The following is a 22,847-nucleotide window of genomic DNA, read 5'->3' as shown; positions in this document are numbered from 1 at the left end:
ATACTTGGGAACCCTTGCCCAATCCTCCATCTGGCTTTGGCCTTGATAACATCTTTGCTAAACGTATCGTTTACACTGCTCTCCCCTTCAGAAAACAGATCCTAGTATCTCAAAAATATGATGTGAACACTCGATGTTGGTCTACACTAGTGCCTCCTACCAAGCTTGCTCGTTATCAGGATATATAGAATAGGTGATCATTCTCAGAACCTACCCGTTTATAAATCAATGATAATCTGTGTACTGGATAACTGCACAAAGAAATTAAAGAATACTCAATGATCATTTGAACTTGTTAAACCTGTTTGAGAAGTGTTAACCTGTTTGACTCCAAGAATTTTGTTCATGATGTTCTTTGGAAGTATAAATTACACAATCTTATTTCCTTTTAGCTTTTAGGTAATTAGATTTGATTCAATGTTATTCATTTTATTCCGTAACGGCTGGAAAATACCGTGCCGGTAAATAAACCGGAACAGTAACCCACCATAATCCACTTCGGAAAAAATTTCGGGTCATTCCGGTCTATTTCGAGTGTTTCAGGGTATTTCGGTAAATACCGGCCGAAATTCAAGATTCGGCTGACATGAAGTTTGTGCTTAAAAAAAAAGAAAAAAAAAAAAAAAAAATTGTTCTTAAAATCAAAACAACTAATTTGCATTCTGTAAACCAAAAAACCTCAAAAGGAAAAAAAAAAAATGAAAAGAAAAGAAAAAACAAAGGTACCTGTATAGCTAAAAAACTATCGTATGGAGAAATTTGAGACTCAAAACTTGAGAAGAAACACTGTCACACTAGTACTAGTAGAAGATACAGAAATTAGGAACAAGGAAGAAAACAAAACGTAAATGTAAAAGTGTAGATGAAGATGTGATAAAATTTAAAAGTATGAAATGTAAAAATGGAGGAGACAAAAGACGTATGTGGTTAAGAATAAATAAGAAAAAATAATTAAAAATGAGAAGTAAGTAATATATGTCTGGTGAAAAAAAATAATACTGTAATAAAAAATAATAGAAGGTTGAAAATTGTGTTGTTTTGGGCAGTGTGCTTAGTCGAAGGAATCAAACCACTGCCCAGCCTATAGTAGTTTTTTTATAATTTTTTTTTTTTTTCAAATTTTAGTTAAATTTTTTTTTTTTGAGTTTTTCCTTTTTGCTTGAAAGACCCCAATATATTGTTAAATTGCTCAAATTATGGACCAAAATTAAATTTTATTTACATAAAAAAAATTCAAGGTGGTCCTAAAAATTTTTTTAAAGGAAAATAAAGATAAAATTTTAAATTTTTATATATAATTTTTTTTTTTCTTAGGACAGGGTGGTCCTAGGAACACCCTGATCATAAGGTGGCACCGCCACTGGTTGTTTTGTGACAAGTTTTTCAAAATTCTTATCAAAGATCTCAAAGTCAAATTCAAACAAAGGGAAAAGAAAATTATATGGTTAAATTGCATGTTTATATGGAGGAAAAACTAGCCCATTGGAAAGTTGATTAGTCATGATCAAAACCTACCTCTTTATAACTACATAAAACCCATGACAATTTATGTCCATAGGAAGAGTAAAACATAATATGGAGTTGAGCAAGAAGTATTTCATGCTAATTTCTTTCTTTATCATTCATTCATCTCTTGGAATTGAGTCTACTAAGGAGGAGCCACCAAGAACTGGCAAGCACTTTGTGCTAATTCATGGAGCATGCCTTGGAGCTTGGTCTTGGTACAAGCTTGAGACACTGCTAAAATCTTCAGGGCACAATGTCACTGCACTAGACTTAGGCGCTTCTGGAATCAACCCACTGCAGGCAAATGATCTCCAATCAAGTTCTGACTATTTCAAGCCTTTGAGGGACTTCATGGAAGCTCTTCCTTTTCATGAAAGAGTAATCCTTGTTGGTCATAGCTATGGTGGGTATGCAATTTCTCAAGCCATGGAATATTTTCCAAGTAAGATTTCTGTAGCTGTTTTTGCCACTGCCTTCATGCCTGGGCTGACCCTCAACTATTCTACCCTCAATCAAATGGTACTCCTTGCAACTTTTTTTCAAATGATTTTATTTTTAACGATAAAGTTCAATATAATATAATCAGATCAAATAGAAGTAAGTGTAACCCTATTACACTTGCAATTTCTCTCCAACAAAATTCATTACCCTTTAAAATACCATTGAGATTTAGACCCAAGTTGGCATATTAACCACAAGATTTAAACTGTTATGCAATGTCCATGCCCAAATATGAGCTCTTGTGGAAGCTATAGCTGGGCCAAAAAATATTTTAGGATATTGTTCTAGGCTCCTAGCTTTACTATAATCTCGACCTACCCATCATAAAAAATAAAATAAAAATAAAATCTAAACCAACCCTTAAGAAAATATCTCATCATATAATTATTATATATATTTCTATGAAATCGGCTAATTATTAATATTTACCTGTCCGATTCTGGAGAAAAAAAAAAAAAAAAAAAAAAAAACTATTTACCTATACAAATTTCATGATTAGAAATTCATAGTTGTTAGTGATCAACTCTATTAAATTTTTTGAATACTCTATTGAATTTTCTTCTATTGAAAAAAAAAAAAAACCTCTATTAAATTGGTGATATCAGATATGTGATCCTTAAAAATAAGTTTTCACTACACTCCTGTAACACCAACCCCACTCTTTGAGTTTTGAGTCTTTTGACACTAATTTATCTTATTATTACAGAGACTGAACCAACAAGGCCCTCAGCTTGACAATCACTAATTTACATATGACCAAGGCCCAAACAACCCTCCAACTACTTTCATCTTTGGGCCCTTGTACTCGGCATCAAAATTGTTCCCGCTTAGTCCAATTGAGGTAAGAAATGCATTTTCTTTTCCAAAACTTCTTTTTGAAACTAACATGTCAACCTTCTGATCATGTTTAAACAAGTGCTCTAACATTTTATGTTGCAATTTGTTGTAGGATTTGACACTGGCTACCTTGTTGTTGAGACCATTACGTTTGTTTAGTGATGAAGACCTGTCAAAGCAGCTAATGCTGTCTACTAAGAAGTATGGGTCAGTTAAAAGGGTTTACATCATAGTTGAAAAAGATAAGGTGATAAAGAGAGATTTTCAATTGTGGATGATTGAGAGAAATCCACCCAATGATGTGGTGGAGATCAAAGGATCAGATCACATGGTCATGATGTCTAAGACAAGAGAGCTTTGGTCTCATCTCCAAGGCATTGCTGAGAAATATTCTTAATCCACTTTCAATGCATGGGACATTGATTCACTAGCAATGTATTATAATCAAAAAGAGAGAGAATTATAATTTATAAGCCATTGGTATTATGGCACAAGGCTCTCTACGAAAATGATAGTGTTTTAATAATAATAAAATGTGTATCTCTAACCTTCTACAATATAAGGAAAATTGATTGAATCGTGTTTAATCACAGAATTGCTTATTTGTGTGTACAAAGTAGTACTCTATCGAATTCTAAAGGTTATTGGTCCCAATAGATAATACTACCTCCAACAAGCTTACTCTGATATCTTGAAATGATTAATTTGCAAGCTGTCAACCTTTAGTTTTTGAAAATTACTTCGCATTCTAATATTTATAAACTCAACCCAGTTGTATGCTCATATTTAGTAGGATTTTGCTCATTTGTCAGCTCTTCCAAGGGCTTAAAAATGGAATAGAGAACTATTCCCTCTCCGAGTTCACTATCACCCTATGCTCCACACTCTCATACTTTTCATTGCTCCAAACCTAAACAATTTCCATTCCCAACGTAAAATTGGACAATAATAAAAGCCTTCAAACACATACAAGCTCCAATATAGGGATAGTATCAATTCTAATTGGACCAATAATTATATCAACATGTTACGGTAATCTATGTTACCACCGGCATCCAATTCAAATTCTTGAGAAGTGATGCCTAGTAATTTGGATGCTTGATGATCTAATTGTTCCTATGTTTGGTTTGATTAGGAATTTAATAGGATTCATAGGAATATGAAATTGTTATGTTTGGTTTATTCTTAAGAATCTTATAGTAATTATTTATTTTTCTCAAATTATCGTTACATTTGTAAATACAATATCACGTCATTTTTTTCCTCTAAAAAATAATGACAAAATATAAATTATAAATCATGGTAAATTCATTGAAACTGTAGTATAATATTGTTGAATGACATACATAATACAAAAATAATTATTTAGCTAGATTCTTGTTCTTCACAACATCGTGCATGTTTTATTAATAAAAATAATATATTTTCTTTTAGCATCAAACTCAATTCCAAATATGAAATATAAAAAGAAAAAATATATATAATCTTACAAATAAACATGACCATGAATACAGTAAAAATTATAGTGTGTCTAATATCTTTCTTTTATATATATAAGTGAAGGAGGGGAGGTTTTAAACCTGAAAAATGTCAATAAAAGTTACAAAATGTTGTCATCTTCTACCCATTCAAGGATATGTCTATACAGGCCTTCACGCTTGAGAGTGATTCTTTGTCGCTGGTTAATGCCTTAAGGGACTTATCTCTCCTCCGTTATCTGTTGCTGCTCTGGTCTATAGTTCTATAGCTACTGCCCATAGCTTTCGCTGTGTAGACTTTGCCCATGTTGGTTGTAATGGTAATAGGCCAACCCATTTACTTGCAAGACATGCTTTAGGCATTGCAAATTTGTCTGTTTGGGTTGAAGAGATTCCTTGTTTCCTTGAACAAACTCTCAACTAGGATGTATTTTTCAATTCTTCTAATTAATAAAGTTTAGTAGTATTTCACATCAAAAATAAATAAACAGATTCCAGAAGCCGCACTTGCTTGCTATGACTTTCAAAATATTTTCTGAAAGTCAAAGTTTTAAGTTGCATGATATTTTTATTTTATTGAGAAAACGTGAGCCTATTAGAATGGGTTTCTTTTTTTCTTTTCCTTTTTTTTTAATTTCTTTCTTTCTTTCTTTGCTAGAAGAGCCCATTAGAATAATCATTGTCAAAACCTACCCTTTATACAATGATGACAATTTCTATACTGGAGAACTACACAAAGAAATCAAAACTATTTTATCATTTGTGCTTGTTAACATGTTTGACAAGTGATCAGCTTGGTGTTCTTTGTGACAAGATTTTCATAAAGCCTTACACGGAACCAAATTGATTGCTTTGGATAATCTTAATACTAAAGGTAGGTGAAAAATAAAAATGAATTCAAAGGTAGGTAATTAGCTAGCTTTGCAAGCAACTAAATTGGTTGTGAAGTCATCAAGTGTTGCAGTTGGTTAAATAGCCATGTTAACCTGTATTGGGTTGTCCCACTAAATAAAAACTCTTCATATGTACCTCTGATATCCCCCAAAAAATCTAACAAATATCTCTAGCTACACAGTACTGTATGTACAAATTGCAAGGGTAGCTCCAAAGTCCAATGACAAATTCAGCCAACGGTATCTAATTACAGCTCCACCTAAAAACCATATCCAACCTTCAAAGTTCTGGAACTCTTTTTTAGGTGCAGATGAGTGAACTTAGGACAGTACTGCTTTTTACACAGGGAAAAGTTATAGACCCTACAATGAAGGAAAATTCTTCACCAAGCTACTCATCCCTCCTAACTTTCTTAATTATTTGAATTGGGAAAAAGTTATAAAACCAGATTTCCTCACAAAACCTTCTGGACGCGGTCTAGTCATGGACGACCAATATGGACGAACTACCTTAAATTGAACCCATCAGTAGGTATATACAGTAAACATGAATATGTAGCGCCCCATCTCTATTCTATTGTGGGCTTGAATTTTGAAGGTGATATCAAACCAGCTGGTTTCTTGGATATGAATCGCTTGGACCTTAACTGTCCTGATGCTGGTTGGGAAGCTCTTCCACCCATGACTTTTCCTGATAAATTATACCCAAAATCCGTAGTCCTTGATGGTAAGTTATATGTCATGGGTAGTTGGCATGGTGGTGAGTTTCGATTGGAAGAAGCAGAAGCAAAAGGGTATGGCTGGATGGAGGTTTATGACCCCATCTTAAATACTTGGGAACCCTTGCCCAATCCTCCATCTGGCTTTGGCCTTGATAACATCTTTGCTAAACGTATCGTTTACACTGCTCTCCCCTTCAGAAAACAGATCCTAGTATCTCAAAAATATGATGTGAACACTCGATGTTGGTCTACACTAGTGCCTCCTACCAAGCTTGCTCGTTATCAGGATATATAGAATAGGTGATCATTGTCAGAACCTACCCGTTTATAAATCAATGATAATCTGTGTACTGGATAACTGCACAAAGAAATTAAAGAATACTCAATGATCATTTGAACTTGTTAAACCTGTTTGAGAAGTGTTAACCTGTTTGACTCTAAGAATTTTGTTCAGGATGTTCTTTTGGAAGTATAATTTACACAATCTTATTTCCTTTTAGCCTTTAGGTAATTAGGTTTGATTCAATGTTATTAATTTTATTCCGTTTCAGCCGTAACGGCCGGAAAATACCGTGCCGGTAAACAAACCGGAACTGTAACCCACCATAATCGACTTCAGAAAAAATTTCGGGTCATTCTGGTCTATTTCGGGTGTTTCAGGGTATTTCGGTAAATACCGGCCAAAATTCAAGATTCGGCTAGCATGAAGTTTGTGCTTAAAAAAAAAAAAAAATAAAAAAAATTGTTCTTAAAATCAAAACAAATAATTTGCATTCTGTAAACCAAAAAACCTCAAAAGGAAAAAAAAAATGAAAAGAAAAGAAATGAACAAAGGTACCTGTACAGCTAAAAAAAATCGTATTGAGAAATTTGAGACTCAAAACTTGAGAAGAGGCACTGCCACACTGGTACTAGTAGAAGATACAGAAATTACAAATAAGGAAGAAGACAAAACGTAAATGTAAAAGTGTAGATGAAGATGTGATAAAATTTAAAAGTATGAAATGTAAAAATGGAGGAGACAGAAGACGTGTGTGGTTAAGAATAAATAAGAAAAAATAATTAAAAATGAGAAGTAAGTAATATATGTCTGGTGAGGAAAAATAATACTATAATAAAAAATAATAGAAGGTTGAAAATTGTGTTGTATTGAGCAGTGTGCTTAGTCGAAGGAATCAAACCACTGCCCAGCCTATAGTAGTTTTTTTATAATTTTTTTTTTTTTTCAAATTTTAGTTAAATTTTTTTTTTTTGAGTTTTTCCTTTTTGCTTGAAAGACCCCAATATATTGTTAAATTGCTCAAATTATGGACCAAAATTAAATTTTATTTACATAAAAAAAATTCAAGGTGGTCCTAAAAATTTTTTTAAAGGAAAATAAATATAAAATTTTAAATTTTTATATATAAATTTTTTTTTTCTTAGGACAGGGTGGTCCTAGGAACACCCTGACCATAAGGTGGCACCGCCACTGGTTGTTTTGTGACAAGTTTTTCAAAATTCTTATCAAAGATCTCAAAGTCAAATTCAAACAAAGGGAAAAGAAAATTATATGGTTAAATTGCATGTTTATATGGAGGAAAAACTAGCCCATTGGAAAGTTGATTAGTCATGATCAAAACCTACCTCTTTATAACTACATAAAACCCATGACAATTTATGTCCATAGGAAGAGCAAAACATAATATGGAGCTAAGCAAAAAGTATTTCATTCTAATTTCTTTCTTTATCATTCTTTCATCTCTTGGAATTGAGTCTACTAAGGAGGAGCCACCAAGAACTGGCAAGCACTTTGTGCTAATTCATGGAGCATGCCTTGGAGCTTGGTCTTGGTACAAGCTTGAGACACTGCTAAAATCTTCAGGGCACAATGTCACTGCACTAGACTTAGGCGCCTCTGAAATTTTTTTGAACCCTATTTCTCCTTTAAAAATGGATTAATTAATGTAATCGAGTTACAGACTCTCTTGGCATCTTCTAACTGTTCAATGTTTGATCGAATTCAAGTAGCCCCACTTGCATGCTATGACTTTCAAAATCTATTCTCAAATATCAAAGTTCAAATTTGCATACATTTTTTATTGAGAAAACGTGAGCCCATTAAAATATAGAATCGGTGATCATTGTCAAAACCTACCCGTTTATTAATCAATGATGATCTGTGTACTGGATAACTACACAAAGAAATTAAAGAATATTCAATGATCATTTGAACTTGTCAAAGCTGTTTGAGAAGTGTTGTCTTGTGACAAGTTTTTCAAAATTACTCTCAAAGATCTCAAAGTCAAATTCAAAAAAAAAAAGGAAAAGAAAATTATATGGCAATGGCAGCTCTAGGATTTTTATTTAGGGGGGTCAATAACGTGGAGCCATGAATTTATTGACAAGGGAGGTGTGAGTAAAAAATAAAGTGATTATTTTTTTTTTGTATATATAACTTTCACGTTATATACAACACAACTATATTGTACAATAATCTTAAAAAATATTAACGTTTGAAAGATCGTTAAAATAACAATCATTGGATGCATAAATGAATAGAATTAAATAACTAATTATAGATTTTTATCAAATTAATAATAACTTATTATATAATATATTTATAAGTTATATCAATTGAATAAAAAAATCAAATAAATAAGAATAATAACACACTTAGGGATAAGGCTGGAGCGTGGGAGTAAGTGTGAAACTAAGAAAAATAATGCTCCAGTAATGAAATTTTGCTTTTGAAGTGTATGATTTTTTAAATATGCACGTTGTCACTCTCTTGGAATTGGAGTAAATAGTAAAAGATTTCTTGGACTTGAAAAATGTGTAGAGCACTTATCAAAATACTTGATCGGACATAGAGAAAAACTAAGAAAAAATAAATACAAATCAGAAATGGAGAAAAACTAAGGATGATGTTCAAACTTATTTCAATTGGATTTAACAAAAAACTTAAAGTTAGGGTGTTCAAATTTTTATTGTTGGAGTCAAAAAAAAAATTATATATAAATTTTTTTTTTTTTGGACCAGGTCAGGGGTTCATTTGAACTGGTCTTGGAGCCACCCTTATTATATGGTCAAATTGCATTTTTATATAGAGGGAAAACTAGCCCACTGGAAAGTTCATGAATCATGATCAAAATCTACCTCTTTATAACTACTACATAAAAGCCATGACAATTTGTGTCCATAGGAAGAGCAAAACATAATATGGAGCTGAGCAAGAAGTATTTCATGCTAATTTCTATCTTTATCATAATTTCATCTCTTGGAATTGAGTCTACTAAGGAGGAGCCACCAAGAACTGGCAAGCACTTTGTGCTAATTCATGGAGCATGCCTTGGAGCTTGGTCTTGGTACAAGCTTGAGACACTACTAAAATCTTCAGGGCACAATGTCACTGCACTAGACTTAGGCGCTTCTGGAATCAACCCACTGCAGGCAAATGATCTCCAATCAAGTTCTGACTATTTCAAGCCTTTGAGGGACTTCATGGAAGCTCTTCCTTTTCATGAAAGAGTAATCCTTGTTGGTCATAGCTATGGTGGGTATGCAATTTCTCAAGCCATGGAATATTTTCCAAGTAAGATTTCTGTAGCTGTTTTTGCCACTGCCTTCATGCCTGGGCTGACCCTCAACTATTCTACCCTCAATCAAATGGTACTCCTTGCAACTTTTTTTCAAATGATTTTTTTTTTTTAACGATAAAGTTCAATATAATATAATCAGATCAAATAGAAGTAAGCGTAACCCTATTACACTCGCAATTTCTCTCCAACAAAATTCATTACCCTTTAAAATACCATTGAGATTCAGGCCCAAGTTGGCATATTAACCACAAGATTTGAACTGTTGTGCAATGTCCATGCCCAAATATGAGCTCTTGTGGAAGCTATAGCTGGGCCAAAAATATTTTAGGATATTGTTCTAGGCTCCTTGCTTTACTATAATCTCGACCTGCCCATCATAAAAAATAAAATAAAAATAAAATCTAAACCTACCCTTAAGAAAATATCTCATCATATAATTATTATATATTTCTATGAAATTGGCTAATTATTAATATTTACCTGTCTGATTCTTTAAAAAAAAAAAAAAAACTATTTACCTATACAAATTTCATGATTAGAAATTCATAATTGTTAGTGATCAACTCTATTAAATTTTTTGAATACTCTATTGAATTTTCTTCTTTAAAAAAAAAAAAAAAACAAACCTCTATTAAATTGGTGATATCAGATATGTGATCCTTAGAAATAAGTTTTCACTACACTCCTGTAACACCAACCCCACTCTTTGAGTTTTGAGTCTTTTGACACTGATTTATCTTATTATTACAGAGAGTGAATCAACAAGGCCCTCAGCTTGACAATCACTTTACATATGACCAAGGCCCAAACAACCCTCCAACTACTTTCATCTTTGGGCCCTTGTACTCGGCATCAAAATTGTTCCCGCTTAGTCCAATTGAGGTAAGAAATGCATTTTCTTTTCCAAAACTTCTTTTTGAAACTAACATGTCAACCTTCTGATCATGTTTAAACAAGTGCTCTAACATTTTATGTTGCAATTTGTTGTAGGATTTGACACTAGCTACCTTGTTGTTGAGACCATTACGTTTGTTTAGTGATGAAGACCTGTCAAAGCAGCTAATGCTGTCTACTAAGAGGTATGGGTCAGTTAAAAGGGTTTACATCATAGTTGAAAAAGATAAGGTGATAAAGAGAGATTTTCAATTGTGGATGATTGAGAGAAATCCACCCAATGATGTGGTGGAGATCAAAGGATCAGATCACATGGTCATGATGTCTAAGACAAGGGAGCTTTGGTCTCATCTCCAAGGCATTGCTGAGAAACATTCTTAATCCACTTTCAATGCATGGGACATTGATTCACTAGCAATGTATTATAATCAGAGAGAGAGAGAATTATAATTTATAAGCCATTGGTATTATGGCACAAGGCTCTCTATGAAAATGATAATGTTTTAATAATAATAAAATTTGTATCTCTAACCTTCTACAATATAAGGAAAATTGATTGAATCGTGTTTAATCATAGAATTGCTTATTTGTGTGTACAAAGTAGTACTCTATCGAATTCTAAAGGTTATTGGTCCCAATAGATAATACTACCTCCAACAAGCTTACTCTGATATCTTGAAATGATTAATTTGCAAGCTGTCAACATTTAGTTTTTGAAAATTACTTCGCATTCTAATATTTATAAACTCAACCCAGTTGTATGCTCATATTTAGTAGGATTTTGCTCATTTGTCAGCTCTTCCAAGGGCTTAAAAATGGAATAGAGAACTATTCCCTCTCTGAGTTCACTATCACCCTGTGCTCCACACTCTCATACTTTTCATTGCTCCAAACCTAAAAAATTTCCATTCCCAAAGTAAAATTGGACAATAATAAAAGCCTTCAAACACATACAAGCTCCAATATAGGGATAGTATCAATTCTAATTGGACCAATAATTATATCAACATGTTACGGTAATCTATGTTACCACCGGCATCCAATTCAAATTCTTGAGAAGTGATGCCTAGTAATTTGGATGCTTGATGATCTAATTGTTCCTATGTTTGGTTTGATTAGGAATTTAATAAGATTCATAGGAATATGAAATGGTTATGTTTGGTTTATTCTTAAGAATCTTATAGTAATTATTTATTTTTCTCAAATTATCGTTACATTTGTAAATACAATATCACGTCATTTTTTTTCCTCCAAAAAATAATGACAAAATATAAATTATAAATCATGGTAAATTCATTGAAACTGTAGTATAATATTGTTGAATGACATACATAATACAAAAATAATTATTCAGCTAGATTCTTGTTCTTCACAACATCGTGCATGTTTTATTAATAAAAATAAAATATTTTCTTTTAGCATTAAACTCAATTCCAAATATGAAATATAAAAAGAAAAAATATATATAATCTTACAAAGAAACATGACCATGAATACAGTAAAAATTATAGTATGTCTAATATCTTTCTTTTATATATATAAGTGAAGGAGGGGTGGTTTTATACCTGGAAAATGTCAATAAAAGTTACAAAATGTTGTCATCTTCTACCCATTCAAGGATATGTCTATACAGGACTTCACGCTTGAGAGTGATTCTTTGTCACTGGTTAATGCCTTAAGGGACTTATCTCCTCCTCCTTTATCTGTTGCTGCTCTGGTCTATAGTTCTATAGCTGCTGCCCATAGCTTTCACCGTGTAGACTTTGCCCATGTTGGTTGTAATGGTAATAGGCCAGCCCATTTACTTGCAAGACATGCTTTAGGCATTGTAAATTTGTCTGTTTGGGTTGAAGAGACTCCTTGTTTCCTTGAACAAGCTCTCAACCAGGATGTATTTGTCATTTCTTCTGATTAATAAAGTTTAGTAGTATTTCACATCAAAAATAAATAAACAGATTCCAGAAGCCGCACTTGCTTGCTATGACTTTCAAAATATTTTCTAAAAGTAAAAGTTTTAAGTTGCATGATATTTTTATTTTATTGAGAAAACGTGAGCCTATTAGAATGGGTTTCTTTTTTTCTTTTCCTTTTTATTTAATTTCTTTCTTTCTTTCTTTCTTTGCTAGAAGAGCCCATTAGAATAATCATTGTCAAAACCTACCCTTTATACAATGATGGTAATTTCTATACTGGAGAACTACACAAAGAAATCAAAACTATTTAATCATTTGTGCTTGTTAACATGTTTGACAAGTGATCAGCTTGGTGTTCTTTGTGACAAGATTTTCATAAAGCCTTATCAGAGATCTCAAAGTCAAATTCAGACAAAGGGAAAAAAAATTATATGGTCAAATTGCATAGTTTATGTTGAGTCCTTAGGAAAGGTGCTCATCATCAAAACCTACCTCTTTATAACTACATAAAACCCATGACAATTTGTGTGTCCTTAGGAAGAACAAAACATAATATGGAGCTGAGCAAGAAGCATTTCATGTTAATTTCTTTTTTTATCATTCTTTCATCTCTTGGAATTGAGACTGCTAAGGAGCCACCAAGAACTGGCAAGCACTTTGTGCTAATTCATGGTTCATGCCTTGGAGCTTGGTCCTGGTACAAGCTTGTGACACTACTAAAATCTTCTGGTCACAATGTCACTGCACTAGACTTAGCTACTTCTGGGATCAATCCATTGCAGGCAAATGATCTCCAATCAAGTTTTGACTATTTCAAGCCCTTGAGGGACTTCATGGAAGCTCTTCCTTCTCATGAAAGAGTAATCCTTGTTAGTCATAGCCTTGGTGGCATGGCAATTTCTCAAGCCATGGAATATTTTCCAAGTAAGATCTCTGTTGCTGTTTTTGTCACTGCCTTAGCCTGGGCCAACCCTCAACATTTCCACCCTCAATCAAATGTTATTCACTGTCTTAATGCACTTTTTTCTTTTTTCTTTTTCATTTTGATGGTAAAGTACAATATTAATTAGGTTTAGTAGATGTAACTAGTATGTAAGTGCTGGTTGTAACCCTTTTACCCTTGCAATTTGAATCTCTGTCCAGCAAAATTCATGAGCTTTTTCTTATCTAAAAAAAAAAAAAAAATTATGAGCTTTTATACCATTGAGATTCAAGCCCAAGTTAACATTTAAACTATGACTTGAGATGCTGTGAAATGTTTAGGCCCAAGGATGAGCTCTCATTAAAGATAGTGCTATCCCAAATGTTTAGGACGGTCAAAAAACCATTTCGGCTTCCTGGTTTTACCATCATCTCAACCTACCCATTATCTAAGATTCTAAATAAATTAAAAAATCTACCTAAAGAAAATTGGTCATATAATTATATATAGACCCAAACAAAGCTATACGATTTACTATACCATATTTACGTTTCATTATATTATTATTTACTTGTCCAAATTTCATAATAGGAAATTCATAGTTGTTAGTAATCAACTCTCTTGTATTAAAAAAAAAATAGTAATCAACTCTTTTTTTTTTTTTTTTTGAGAATCAAGTGATCAACTCTATTAAAATTGCCTTTTCTTAGCTACCTACTCTTTGCAATTTTATTTAATCATAAATTTCGTGATAGGAAATTTAGTGACCAACTCCTTTTTTTTTTCAAGAATTAAGTGATCAACTCTATTAAATTGCCTTTTGTTAGTGACTTACTCTTTGCATTTTGACACTGATTTATCTAATAATAAATTTCATGATGGGAAATTCATAGTTGTTAGTGATCAACTCTTTTTTTTCTTCTTTTTTTTTTTTTAGAATCAAGTGATCAACTCTATTAAATTGCCTTTTGCTAGTAACCTACTCTTTGCATTTTGACACTGATTAGTCTAATAATAAATTTCATGATAAGAAATCCATAGTTGTTAGAGATCAACTCTATCTTTTTTTATAGAATCAAGTGATCAACTCAATTAAATTGCTTTTAGTTAGCAACCTACTCTTTGCATTTTGACACTGATTTGTCTAATAATCAATTTCATGATGGGAAATTCATAGTTGTTAATGATCAACTCTTTTTTTTCTTCTTATATTTTTAGAATCAAGTGATCAACTCTATTAAATTGCCTTTTGCTAGTAACCTACTCTTTGCATTTTGACACTGATTAGTCTAATAATAAATTTCATGATAAGAAATTCATAGTTGTTAGAAATCAACTCTATCTTTTTTTATAGAATCAAGTGATCAACTCAATTAAATTGCTTTTAGTTAGCAACCTACTCTTTGCATTTTAACACTGATTTGTCTAATAATAAATTTTATGATAGGAGATTCATAGTTGTTAGAGATCAATTCCTTTTTCTTTTCTTTTCTTTTTTTAATTTTAATTTTAGAATCAAGTGATCAACTCTTTTTATTTATTTTTTTAGAATCAAGTGATCAACTCTATTAAATTGCCTTTTGTTAGTGACCTACTCTTTGCATCTTGACATTGAGATGTCTAATTATTACAGTCTTTCGGCCAACAAGGCCCACTGCTTGACAGTCACTATACATATGACCAAGGCCTAAACAATCCTCCAACCACTTTCATCTTTAGGCCCTTGTACCTGGCATCAGATGTGTTCCAACTTAGCCCGATTGAGGTAAGAATTGCATTTTTTTTAAACAAAAATAGAATGGAAAATACATTATGTGGGGCCCAATAATTCGTGGGCCAGACCCATTTATTCGTTGGGGTCCAAATGCCCAAACAGAGGAAGGTGATGGCCCAGGCTCGGCAATACAAGTACGACATAGCCTTGGGACACAACCGAGGACGATTCAGTCCTCGGCATGTCCGAGATCTCACAAGAAGAAAGGGCAAAAATGGTATAGAAGCAACTTGGGAAAAAATCTAAAATATCTGTGCCAATAGAAAGGGGTATGCTGGAAAGTGTAACGACCAGGGAAAGCTGCCCTTACTGCCATTCAATACTCTGCACCTGGCAGAGCCATGCTCTCCAGCTTTTACAACCACCCCCAACCACTCTGGGTATGGGCTGATGGGAAAAGTATCAGTCTTGGAATGTCGATCCTACACGTGGACGAAGGAAAAAAAAAACACAGGCTAATATAAAAGGAAAAGTAAACAATTCATAGAAGGGGCTAGGAAAAATGGCCAAAAATCAGAGCCTCCCAGCCCGCCTCCAGGAGAAAGACTCCTAGGGCGAAGACGACTTAACCATGTATAGGTATCACGAAAAACCCACTGCCTGGTGACCAAGGCCTAGCCTTTCAAACCCACGCTCTACAAATGACATTGTTTGGGCCTTTTTACGTGCGAACCCAACACTGTTACGGTTCGTTACGAATCGTGTCCTTACACATTATATTAAGGCTGCGTTTGTTTCACATGAAAATACTTTTAAGAAATTATTTTACATGTGTGTTTAGAAGGTGAATGTTCAAATAGTGTGTAAAACACCTTGAACGTTTAGACCCCCAAATTACAAAATACCAATTCAAGCTTAATATCAAACAATATATGTGCAGAATATGAATATAAGCTAAAACAGAATTGATAAAATAATCTAAACCAAATAAAATCACAACCACAGCAGAAATTAAATGGCAGGGATTAAGCAAAGAGAGATGTAAACACAAGACAATACAACGATGTGTTATCGAAGAGGAAACCAAAGTCCTCAGCGTAAAACCTTTCCGCTGCCCTCCAAGCGGTCAATAATCCACTAAAGAATGAAGTTGGGATACATGAACAGCAAAAGACCCTCCAAGCCTAATCTACTCAGTATACCTAAGCCCTCCAAGCTTCTTGCTCCAACAAGGTTACACCGAACCTTTGTCTTCTTTAGCTTACCGGATTCCGCTATAGCCTATAGCATGAACCAATATCAATTGGTCCCTACTTAACTGCTTCCCAAGCACCAAATAGCCTCCTCACAGATATGGGTATGGTGAGAAAAGGTTTTGGCTAGTGTACCTCTCAAGGATGTAACAATGGAGAGAGTGAGAGTTGAAGAATTTGAAGAGTCACTATGTAAAGATTGTGGATAAGTCAATCTTGTTTTTCTTTAGGGTTTTCTCTCAAAATTCTCTCTGGAAACTCTCTACATTTCGTGGGTATGAGGGGTATTTATACTTGTGTGAGAATGGAATGCGAAGAGTCAGTTTTTCAAAACAGAGCTGGTTGGCGACTTGACTGAGTCGCGACTTCAAGCTGCAAGCTAACTGAATGGCCAGTCTGGACTTTTTGTCCTGTAGTACTACAGCTGGCATGACTGTTCAGCTTCTCTGCATACTTCACTCGTGTGCATCCTCTGGCGACTTGCCAGTCGTGAGCCACCCGCGAGATCCAGTCACGAGTCCCTGCTTTAGTGCACAATCTTGAGCATTTCTTCACACTCTCTCACACACTACCCTTACATGATTCCCACCTAAATACAAGGTTTTTAAGTGCTGAATTACAAGCAAATTTGCACAGAATAAAGCCAACAAAATGGTCGATTAAATTCAACCTCACAGAAGGTATGGACAAAAATTTACATACACATTGACTGTAAAATACCCCACTAAAAGCGTAAAATCATTTACAGTCTCGTTTTACCTTCAACGAATTTCTGAACTACACACCCGAAGAGAGAGACTAAGAGAGAGTTCAGGCACACTCCACGCGAACTCACACACTCGAAGACAGAGAGAGAACTAGAAGGGAAAGTGAAGAAGACAACCCAACCTTAGACTCACCGAACTGTCATCGTCTTTGCCACAGATCTACACCGTTGATGAAGGAAGCTTTCTCTTCTCTCTTCCTCTCTCTTTCCTTTTGACCAACCAAAGCCGAGAAGCTATTAGACCCACAAACGATCTCTAATCTACAAACCAATCTCGTCATCATCGCCTCCTTCAGACCCACCCACCGATCTCGCCGCTATCAGACCCACCTGCCAATCTCGTCGCTGTCAGACCCACCTGCCCATCTCGCCTTCTTCAGAACCACCCACCGATCTGTGGTCCTTTACCTCTCTCTTTCTCTCAATCTATCTCTCCCTCTCCCTCTCTCACAATCGGTGCTTATTTTTTAGAAAGACTGAATTTTTTTGTTATGTTTTATTGTTGATTTGGTTTATATATTCAAATTTCCTATTATAACATTTGTTTGGAAGCTAAGAAAATGTGAGAGAATGTGTTTTCTAGAGGATTTTCAAAAACACAACCAAACACCTTAAAATATTTTCCAAAACATTTTTTGTGATGTGACCATAAAACTGAAATCATTTTCATTTCTGAAAAATATTTTACACTTTGAAATCATTTTACATTGAGCCAAACGCAACCTAAATACAAAAGTTCTTGTTGAAACTAACATATCAACATTGTATGTTACAACTGTTGTAGGATTTGACATTGGCCTCCTTGTTGTTGAGACCACTACGTTTGTTTAGTGATGAAGACCTATCAAAGCAGCTAATGATGTTCTCTGAGAATTATGGGTCGATTAAATGGGTTTACATCATATCCGAAAAAGATAAGGTTGCAAGGAGGGATCTTCAACTGTGGATGATTAAGAGAAATCCACCCAATGATGTGGTGGAGATCAAAGGATCCGATCACATGGTCATGATGTCTAAGCCAATAGAGCTTTGGGCTCATCACCAAGGCATTGCTGAGAAATATTCTTATCCCATTTTCTAATGCATGGGACATTTCACTTTCTAGTTTCAATACAACATTGAAATTAGGGAGAATACTAAGCTATAGATTGTGGCAAATAAGCCATTGGTGTTATGGCACAAGTGATAAAATATCAATAAGTATTTCAAGGGTATAAATTTTGTCATAACTTTTTTCACTTACATTGAATTGAATATGGATTGAGATTGTGTTTAGTGCATCTTTACATTGGACATGTTAGGATTAGGACACTTATCCTTATCCATTGAGTATAATTTGTAGTGGTAGTGCAGCTTCCTTTTGCAGGTGAATATTTATTAATCAAAAAATAATAATACGTTGTTATTGATATTACTCTAATAAAAATTTATCAAAAAAAGTGAAAAAAAATTGCTTCCCTAATCTCAAATAAATATTGCTTAGATAGAACTTAGGGCGAATTTAGTCAAATTTACTCTACTCTAATCTCCTTTTCTCCAACTCTACTTCCCCTATGTTTCCTTTTAATCCAAACTGGTCGTTATAGAGACAACTCTTATTCTAGATAAGGATATCTATTTTCATATTTCTCAATAAAATATCTATCTTCCAATATTATGCTTACACAATATTTTTATTTTTCCAACTCATGCAAAAAAAGATTCATGCTCAGTTATTTCTTTGGTGTTTGTTGAATGAAAAAGATTGATTGGGGCATTATTTTCAGATAGAACTATCACTATAAAATAAAGTTAATTTTATGGATGTGGCCACTGGGCCAGGGCACTGTATAATATGAATAAATCAGATAAGATAAAACTGATAATACTATTGAATGCAAACAAAGTTACAGGACATTTGTTGCTTGTCAATTCTGACATGATTCTTGGAAGAGAGTACTTATCCATGAACAGGGCATCTCTCATTGACATTTTTGGAGCTTATGTATTATTTTTTAAGCCTATTTTAAATTTAGACGGATGCTGGCTAATTGCTAACTTGAATAATTGATATCACAGTGTTATCACTAAAATAATGCAATAATGGTCTTAAAATTATAACTTAATTGATCCCCCACATGTTAATTAAGGCTTAATACATTTTTATATAGCAAAGGAATATATGATATTTTAGTCATAAACCAACTTAATTTAGTCCTTTATTGGAAATGTACCCTCCTTATTTGAACTTAGTGTCTTTATGCTAATTATTTTTTATTTTATGAAAATTTGTGTGTTTCAATTAGCTTAATTGGTATTGTGGGGCCAGAGGATTTGTGACCCTGGCTCACTTTACATTGGGGCCCAAGGCCCGAGCCGAGAAAGGATATAGCCGAGGATCTACAGTGAAAGTCCAAATAGCCTTGAGACATGGCCGATGATGATTCTATCATCGGCATCCCCAAGGCACTCCTAAAAGAAAGGGCAAGAACGGCATATGAACAGTTTTTGGGAAGAGCCGAACACATCTGCGCTGATAGATAAAGGAGGCCTAGACAATATGGCGACAAAGGACAAAGGAAAGGCTGTCATTACTGCAATTAAATACTCTACGCCAGACAGAGCAATACTTTTCAGCTTTTACAACCACCCCCAACCACTTTGGGTATGGGCTGATGGGACAAGTATCAGCCCTGGAAAGTTGAACCTACACGTGGACGTTGGAGAAGAGGTAAAAGCTAATATGAAAGGAGAAGTAAGCAATCCAGAAAGGGGGCTGGGAAAAAAGGCCAAGAACCAGAGCCTCCCAGACCGTATCGAGGAGAAAAACTCCTCGAGCGAACATGGTTTAAATTTGTATTAACACCATAACTAACCACCATTCGGTGACCAAGGCCTAGCCTTTCAAGCTCACGCTCTACAATTTTATTGTTTGGGCCTTTTAACATACGAACCCAACATCATTTTTAGGTGGTTACAAATTGAGTCCTTACAATTGGCGCCGTCTGTGGGGAAGGCTTGTGCGTTGGCACAGGCGGTGGGTCAGGAAAGTCCCTCCACACTGGTGCTTCGAAGCGCAGCCCCTAGTGGAACGGGCAGTTCTAGGGGCTTCCAACGTCAGATCAATGTCCCACACTTTGGCCGAGGGGCTGGTCCCCCCAAACTTAAAGCAAATATCTAAGTTTTGGACAGAACCAAGGTATTGTATGGTCCTCGGACTCAAACCTATGGGGAAACCAACTACTTAAAGAAAATATCTAAGTTTTGGACAGAACCAAGGTATTGTATGGTCCTCGAACTCAAACCTATGGGGAAACCAACTACTTAAAGCAAATATCTAAGTTTTGGACAGAACCAAGGTATTGTATGGTCCTCGAACTCAAACCTGTGGGGAAACTAATTACTTAAATAAAATATCTAAGTTTTGGACAGAACCAAGGTATTGTATGGTCCTCAGACTCAAACCTATGGGGGAACCAACTACTTAAAGCAAATATCTAAGTTTTGGACAAAACCAAGGTATTGTATGGTCCTCGGACTCAAACCTATGGGGAAATCAACTACTTAAAGAAAATATCTAAGTTTTGGACAGAACCAAGGTATTGTATGGTCCTCGGACTCAAACCTATGGGGAAACCAACTACTTAAAGCAAATATCTAAGTTTTGGACAGAACCAAGGTATTGTATGGTCCTCGGACTCAAACCTATGGGAAAATCAGTCATTAGAAAATGGTTTAAGTCTTAGACAGAATGGAAATCCCGTCCTGTTCTCGGATCCCCAGCTCTAAGGAAACTAACGTAAACGAGTATTTAGGCCCGGTACAGTCATATTTCGGTCCTCGGACCAGATGCCAAAAATGGTCAAGGTCATGAATATTGTTAGGAACGTGATAAAGCACCCTAGTACATAGCGACCATCTCGGATAGTTCATTTTGAGTTACCCATCCTCGGATGATCGCCTCATATGCAATACAGAACGTTCAGCTGTTATCTCGATTAGTCTTATATGTCTAAACCTTTTTCAGGTCGGCATTATTGTGATTGTTAGTCTCAGTAAGTTCAAAATAATAGCTTTTTGTTAATAAGGGGTTCGGCCCTAAGTATCGTTCAAAAAGAAATATATATATATATATATATATTTATAGCACATCCATTCACAATATAGTTATTGCAGAAAAGAAAGAATGTATAAACTAAGATAAAGTCATCTTTTATTAATATCAAGAAACAGTACAGCATACAATGCAGGGCTTAAGCAAGCCTATACCAGAAGCTAATTACAAAGGCAAAAAGAGAAAGCAAAAAAAAAAAAAAAAAAAAAGATACAAGGGAATAGTAAATCCTTCAAAATTCTGCTCTTGTGGTGACTAGACGTGTCAGGATGACCCCTTTTGACGGAAGGGGGGAAGAGGCAGAAGAAGAAGAAGTAGAAACACCAAGATGTCCCTAGTGATGGAAGAGAAAAAGAAGCGGAGGCAAAAGAAGGCACCAGAGAAAGAGGAGAGGAGGAAGCGAGGATGCCCAATCCCCGCATCAGCTCTGACTCCTAACACACAGGTGCCATATTCGCAGCGCTCGAGAGAGAGCGGATGATACCGACGATGAGAAACCCCATTGCTGTCGCACCAAAAATCTGATGTGACCAACACCTGCTTCGGATTTTGGATGAAGGAGGAGGAGGCTTCTCCCCCGCCTTGTGAAAGGAGGGAGCTATCTTGAATCTCCATCTCCCTTGCCCCGATCGCGCCATCTTGAGTCTCGGAGAGACCCAGTGCCTCTGGGGAGGGTGTGGTCCCTTCACCCCCACTTTTGCCTCAAACATATCACTCTCTAAGGCTTGAATTACACTGGTAAATGAAAACTTTGAACGCGGCTGGAGATTTAGGAATTTGAAAAGACTGAAGGGTCTGCACGTGAAGGGAATAACCTCCTACCTTGCTTCTTATACGGAAGGCAAGACTGGTGGCATTTAATATGTACAGATTTCCAAGGAAAGCTACAAACGAGATAATTCCCACTCAACTCCCAACGCCGTCTACAATCATTGGATAGGTGTCGCCTTGCAAAAGGCACTTATTAAAAACGCGCCTCGTACACTGAAACGGCGGAGGCGCGACATAAGTAAAACTAAAGGAGTGTCTCATGGCCGGGAGCGTTTTCCCAGGCAAACTAAAAGACACTGATGTTAATGAAGGATGAAACTAGGCAAGCCATGATATAGGCCCGACATCACCAAAACCCTCTTCCCCGACCAAGAGGTCGGGCAGCAGGATTTTGAGGGGATATTGTGGGGCCAAAGGATTTGTGACCCTGGCCCACTTTACATTAAAGCCCAAGGCCCGAGCCAATAAAGGATATAGCTGAGGATCTACAGTGAAAGTCCAAATAGCCTTGAGACATGGCCGAGGATGATTCTATCCTCAGCATCCCCAAGGCACTCCTAAAAGAAAGGGCAAGAACGGCATAGGAACTGTTTTTTGAAAGAGCCGAATACATCCGCGCTGATAGATAAAGGAGCCCTGGACAATATGGCGACAAAGGACAAAGGAAAGGCTGTCATTACTGCAATTAAATACTCTACGCCAGACAGAGCAATGCTTTTCAGCTTTTACAACCACCCCCAACCACTTTGGGTATGGGCTGATGGGACAAGTATCAGCCCTGGAAAGCTGAACCTACACGTGGACGTTGGAGAAGAGGTAAAAGCTAATATAAAAGAAGAAGTAAGCAATCCAGAAAGGGGGCTGGGTAAAAAGGCCAAGAACCAAAGCCTCCCAGACCTTATCGAGGAGAAAGACTCCTGATGGTTTAAATTTATATAAACACCATGACTAACCACCGTTCGGTGACCAAGGCCTAGCCTTTCAAGCCCACGCTCTACAAATT

General features: G+C 35.3%; 1 protein-coding gene and 2 pseudogenes across 2 annotated transcripts; all 3 read left to right on the top strand.

The window, feature by feature from the left end:
- Window positions 1–1,580: 1,580 nt before the first annotated feature.
- LOC115969257 lies at window positions 1,581–3,331 on the top strand (annotated as a pseudogene).
- A 4,326-nt stretch (window positions 3,332–7,657) lies between these two features.
- Window positions 7,658–11,014, top strand: LOC115969123 (salicylic acid-binding protein 2-like). 2 transcript variants are annotated; one of them, XM_031088696.1, is made up of 4 exons: window positions 7,658–7,828; window positions 9,344–9,588; window positions 10,269–10,400; window positions 10,509–11,013. In XM_031088696.1, exons 2-4 carry the CDS (start codon window positions 9,421–9,423, stop codon window positions 10,791–10,793), a joined length of 585 nt encoding a protein of 194 aa, XP_030944556.1. In that variant the 5' UTR covers window positions 7,658–7,828; window positions 9,344–9,420; the 3' UTR covers window positions 10,794–11,013. The 2 variants fall into 2 exon arrangements, with proteins under 2 accessions (XP_030944556.1, XP_030944555.1); XM_031088695.1 differs by lacking the exon at window positions 7,658–7,828 and having other exon boundaries at window positions 9,041–9,588; window positions 10,509–11,014.
- A 1,865-nt stretch (window positions 11,015–12,879) lies between these two features.
- On the top strand, window positions 12,880–18,061 carry LOC115966823 (annotated as a pseudogene).
- The last annotated feature ends 4,786 nt before the right edge of the window (window positions 18,062–22,847 follow it).

This window comes from Quercus lobata, chromosome 11 (genome assembly GCF_001633185.2).
Source record: "Quercus lobata isolate SW786 chromosome 11, ValleyOak3.0 Primary Assembly, whole genome shotgun sequence".
Lineage (NCBI taxonomy): Eukaryota > Viridiplantae > Streptophyta > Magnoliopsida > Fagales > Fagaceae > Quercus > Quercus lobata.
The sequence above is the reverse complement of the archived record's forward strand: the minus strand, read 5'-3'. Positions and strand labels throughout refer to the sequence as shown.

Excerpts from the sequence above, each read along its gene's own strand:
- LOC115969123 (XM_031088695.1), top strand. The coding sequence starts at position 9,139 with ATGGAGCTGAGCAAGAAGTATTTCATGCTAATTTCTATCTTTATCATA. Across the intron at positions 9,589-10,268 it reads ATTCTACCCTCAATCAAATG|AGAGTGAATCAACAAGGCCC; the intron begins GTACTCCTTGCA and ends TTATTATTACAG. Across the intron at positions 10,401-10,508 it reads TCCCGCTTAGTCCAATTGAG|GATTTGACACTAGCTACCTT; the intron begins GTAAGAAATGCA and ends AATTTGTTGTAG.